This window comes from Scardinius erythrophthalmus (assembly GCF_964197995.2).
Source record: "Scardinius erythrophthalmus genome assembly, chromosome: 7".
Lineage (NCBI taxonomy): Eukaryota > Metazoa > Chordata > Actinopteri > Cypriniformes > Leuciscidae > Scardinius > Scardinius erythrophthalmus.
This window is the reverse complement of record NC_138227.1, coordinates 50,097,060-50,102,640: the sequence shown is the minus strand read 5'-3', so window position 1 is coordinate 50,102,640 and position 5,581 is coordinate 50,097,060. Positions and strand designations below refer to the sequence as shown.

Below are 5,581 nucleotides of genomic sequence, written 5' to 3'. Positions count from 1 at the left end.
ATTTCTGGACCCCATTCCTAATTCACAGAAATCATCTTAACCACACCAAATTACCCTTCAGATGAGTTCCAGGAGCTGCTCAAAGGAAGAGTGATCTACAGTGGCCTGTTCAGTTCAGTTCAGTTCCACCTGTGCTTTGCTTTCATGTGGAAATACTAAACAATACCAAAACAGCGAAGAAATGAAGCAAAAAAATAAAACAAAAAAGTATTAAGATTTGAAAAGTGTAAGAGAATTCTAATCTGGACTGAAGAAATTAATTACATTTCAAAGCTAATGTTCAACTTTAAAATAATTTATAATTATTAAATAAATAAATAAATAAAACGTTTGTATGTTACATCATCAGTGGGCAGTAGATGGGTGGGCCGTCTGATCCAGCCACTGTATAAAGTGAGCAGTGGCGGATTTAGCAAATCGGGGGCCCAAGGCGAGGTAGAGCTATGGGCCCCCTCCCCATCCAATCTTTAAAAGAGAGCGAAAAAAATATGTACCAACTGAATGGTGGATAGGCAGGTAAAGCTAATCTACGGGGATGTAAAGGTTAGAGAGGAGAAAAAACGTCCCCTTTAAACCCTGCATACACTTCTTTACTCCTAAACAGAAACATGTTACAATGTTTAGCCTACATGGTACAATTTCTGGTAAGCTATGTTTTTTTTTTTTTTTTTTTTGCTTGACAAATTTCACCATTTCGATTCAATTCTTGTGATTTGATTCAATATTGACTTATTTGGATAAATATTAGGTAACGTTTCACAAGATAGGCGTTACTTTTTCTCAAGAAAAAAAAGCCCTATCAGCTGGTATAATTTAAGGTTAAAATGAGTAATATAGTAGCCTACACATATTTAGCCAAATACTCTCTAATAGCTCTTATTTTTCTAGCCAATTAAATGGCTTTCCTGAGGTAAAGTTATGTGACGATTGTTCTCCAGCTGTTTTACAGCTTTCCACGGTTGAAAAACACTTATTGATCGATATTATGAAAGAGGATTATACATTTCGGTAAGTTATACTGTATCTTTCAACATTGTTAATTCGTGTTTATTTACTATTAGCAAGAGATGATGAGTTCACATGCCGCTATAGGAATCTGTCACGTAACATTAAAACGGCAAAACGGTATTTAGGGTGAAGTCAGGTAAAGTGGGACACTTTTTGGTAAATTGCATTTTAAACAACCTAAATCAGTTAGAATGTATTAAAATTGTATGTGTTTTGTTTAAATAGATTGTAATGAAGGCCACTATGGTGAAATTTTTCCAATTTATGTATTTATTAACAAACTGTTCATCTTTAAACACCATCTGACACCCTCTTCAGCAAACTGGAAGCAATCAGGTTGAGTGGGACACTTTGTTAGGGAAAGTGGGACACTATTTTATGGTTAAAATGAACATGAGAAATACAACCCCAATTCCAATGAAGTTGGGACGTTGTGTAAAACGTAAATAAAACCAGAATACATAAATGTGTGGCGCATTATGAAGCGCAAAATACAACAACGGAGACCTTCAAATGAATTAATACTTGGAAGGATTTTTTTTTAAATGCATTTGTGGAACTAATGCAAAAATCGTAACATTGTAAACTTCACTCTACATTCAATGAATGGAACTGTCATTAAGCCTACATCTTTTTACCACCTTTTAACAACTTCAGTGAACACATCCGAGAAAGATGAAGTCATCTGGAGGTGAGGGTGGCGCAGTTGTGAGTGTGGAGGCATGGGGGGCTGAATTCAGGATAATAAGGTTGATAATTCTGTCACTTATGATGTAACAATAAAACTTTTGCTTTTACATACATTTACACTGTCTGTGTATTAGAGATTAATAACAATGAGCATCTAACTGTTTAAAATATTTGTGAAAATTAGATTCACAGCACTGTCCCACTCAACCTGAAATGCACTGTCCCACTCAACCTAACACTGTCAGGTTGAGTGGGACAGTGCTGTGAATCTAATTTTCACAAATATTTTAAACAGTTAGATGCTCATTGTTATTAATCTCTAATACACAGACAGTGTAAATGTATGCAAAAGCAAAAGTTTTATTGTTACATAATAAGTGACAGAATTATCAACCTTATTATTCTAAATAGATTTACACTTGCCGGGTGGCTTACCATGAGGTCCCAGGAGTCAAGCAATTTGAAAAATAACAACTGGACCACATCTGTGATGTCACACCAATCACAACCTTTATTTCATATCCAATAGACATTCAGCAACAACACAGTAACAATTGTTGTGATTGGCTTACAAAATTAACCCAGTACAGTACTCAAAAGCTTAAGTGTCCCACTCAACCTGATGTCCCACTCTACCTGAATTCACCTATTGTTTGTATTTCGTTATAGAATTGACAGAATCTGAGAGCTGAGATTTTTTTAAATATCATGATTCATAAACTGCTCAGTTTTGTCTGTCGATCTCCGTGTCCTCTTTGCTTCACGATTTTTCTGTGCGTTGGACTTGGACGTTGTTGTTCCTGATCTGTATCCCCAACAGTAGCCGTAATAATACTTATCAGCGTCTTTTCACTTATTTCTTTTATTTGAGCCGCTTGGGTAACCTCGAAACTTTAAATTTTCGCGTTTAGACTCGTCTTGCTCTGTTTGTGTATTTCCCAGTCCTCCTGTTACTGCGTGTTGTTTATCTTTCGCGCCGCGCACCTTTACAGACTTTTTGCTTTCCTCCCGCTTCCTCCTTTTTTCAGCACCGCTTGGGTAGCTAGCTTCGCTTCATTTTTACTCTGTCTCTGTCACTCTGTACACTCTGTCTGTCAATCACTTCTTTTCTCCGTCAGTTTTTTGGCACAGCCTTGTCACTTTCGCAGATGCGCAGTAAGTGAGATAATGGAATAATCCAATGTAGTGAGGCGGGGGGGCCCCCTCCTGTCTGCGACACTAATGATTTGATGCCATTTTTCGCAAATGGAGTTTTAGAAATATATAATTAAAAAAAAAACCTTAGACATAAGTTAATAGGGCATTTTGGGGGCCCCTAGGTAGCTCGGGGCCCAAGGCAATTGCCGACCTTTGCCTAATGGTAAAGTCCGCCCCTGAAAGTGAGCAGAACAAATAAAGAGAGCAGAACAAACTCCTAACATGAGGAGACTCACTCATGGCTAATGAGACAGAGGATCATGAGACTCTTTACTGCTTTCCTGACATCAACTCATCATGTATCAAGATATTTGAATACTCTAGACATGAATACATTATTATGCATGTGGTTTTTTCATTGCTGTCAGCATGGACTGTGTTTCTGAACCTGCTGGTGATCATCTCTATCTCTCACTTCAAGAAGCTTCACACTCCAACAAACCTGATTATTCTCTCTCTGGCTGTGGCCGACATGCTTTTTGGACTTATTGTGATGCCCGTAGAGGCCATCATACAGATTGAGGCTCAGTGTTGGTACTTTGGAGAAACTTTCTGTAGTCTGTATATTATAGCCATTGGATCGCTCTCCACAGCAGCTCTCAGTAGTTTAGTTTTAATTGCTGTCGATCGTTATGTGGCTGTGTGTTACCCTTTACACTACCCACAGAAAATAACCACAACTAAAACTGTAATAAGCATCTGTCTGAGCTGGGCTTTTTCATTATCTTATGCTCTTTCAGTTGTAATTGTGGTTAAATATTTTAACATTAATTCATCCACAGCCGACGTGTGTTATGGAGATTGTGCTCTTAGTGGGGGAATTACCATGTTTATCGCTGATGCGTTAATTACTTTTATTTTTCCATGTATCATATGCCTAACTTTATATTTGAGGATTTTCTATGTAGTACTTCAGCATGTGAAAGTCATAAACTCTCAGATGAAGGGTGGTAAATGTGTAACAGAAGGTTCATTGAAGAGGAAATCTGAGAGTAAAGCTGTTCTAATATTAGGAATCATTGTGGTAGTTTATATGATTGGCTATGTTCCATACTATACCTGTGAAATATTGGTAAACTCTAACATAGCCAGAGCTGTTATAACATGGATGTGGAACATAAACCCATCTCTGGATCCTCTGATCTATGCTATATTTTATCCCTGGTTTAAAAAGACAGTTAAACACATCTTAACTCTGAAAATATTTCAGCCAGGATCCTCTCTGGTCGATATTTTAGAGAATAGAATAGAATGAGGCATTTATATAGCACTTTTATGATTATCTTTGTAGGATTTATATTTGTATTTACACTACATGTATCTTTATTTTATTTCAGAGAGTATGTTTTCTGCATTTCATGTTCAATTTGAACAATTTCTTAAAACTGAAATTAGTTCATAAATTGTATTAAATTAGCTCATTAAATAAACTAAATTCTAAATGTAGATATTATGTGCTTTATGCTTAATCACTTTCATCAGTCATGTTGCATCTGTGTTATCTAAAAAACATAATGACAAAAAGGGACAGTCGTACAGAACTAAACTCGGTCAAAAAAGTGATATCTAACTTTCAACTGCTTTTATTTCCAGAAAATGTCTTAATGTATAAATATTGTTATGAAAATAAAAAGATTCAACAACTGGGACATAAACTAAACAAGTTCCGCAGACATTTGATGAAAAGAAATGGAACAATGAGTCCCTGAACAATATGAAAATAAGCAGTCATATCTGGTGTAGCCAGGAGCTGCTGTAAGTCCCACAGATCATCCTCATGGACTGTAGCAGACTGGCCTTTTCTTGCTGTGAGATGTTACCCCACTCTTCCACCAAGCCTCTCAAAGTTCTCAAAGATGGTTCCTGGATTAGAAATCACAGTTTGTGTGTGTGTGTGTCCTGGTAAACCCAAACGTCCCCACAAAGATAGTAATATCAGAAATGTCTGACCTTGTGGAAAAAAGTTGTTATGGTCCCCATGAAGAAAACATGTTACAAATTATACTAAATTATGTGTGTGTGTGTGTGTGTGTGTGTGTGTGTGTGTGTGTGTGTGTGTGTGTGTGTGTAAATGATTGAATACTGTATATACACCACTCATATTGGGTGTCCATATTTTATGGGGACATAGACTGAACCTAACCTTACCTCTAAACACAACCCTCACAGAAAATTTACATTTTCAAAAAAACATAATTTAGTATAATTTATAACATGTTTTCTGTTTTCATGGGGACCATAAAAAAAGTTTCCTCAAGTTCAGACATTTCTGATATTACTATCTTTGTGGGAACGTTTGAGTTTACCAGGACACACACACACAAACTGTGATTTCTAATCCAGGAACCATGTTTGAGAACTTTGAGAGCCCTGGTGGAAGAGTGGGGTAACATCTTGATAAACTGGTCAGGAAGTGTGTGTCAGTGTTGGGGAGGAGGGTGGACTCTGTAGGAGATTTGGTGGAGGAAAGAATGAGGAGAACTGAGAGGTTTAGGAGGTCATTTGTCGACCGCCATAAGACTACATAATGGACCTGTTTGAAGTGCATTAATTATTTACTACTAATGATAGTAGTAGCTTGTTTTGTCATTCACTTTTTTTAACTGTTACTTTCTGTGTTTTTATGAGTGTATTGTAGTGAGAATGCTTGTTTGTAGACAACACACACTATATGCTGCTGGACATC

General features: G+C 36.8%; 1 protein-coding gene across 1 annotated transcript; it reads left to right on the top strand.

Moving 5' to 3' along the window:
* Positions 1-3,133: 3,133 nt before the first annotated feature.
* LOC308693865 (trace amine-associated receptor 13c-like) lies at positions 3,134-4,150 on the top strand (the record flags this gene model as incomplete). The annotated part of the gene is made up of 1 exon (XM_081370956.1): positions 3,134-4,150. The coding sequence occupies one exon, from the start codon at positions 3,134-3,136 to the stop codon at positions 4,148-4,150; it is 1,017 nt and encodes a 338-aa protein (XP_081227082.1).
* Between the last annotated feature and the right edge of the window lie 1,431 nt (positions 4,151-5,581).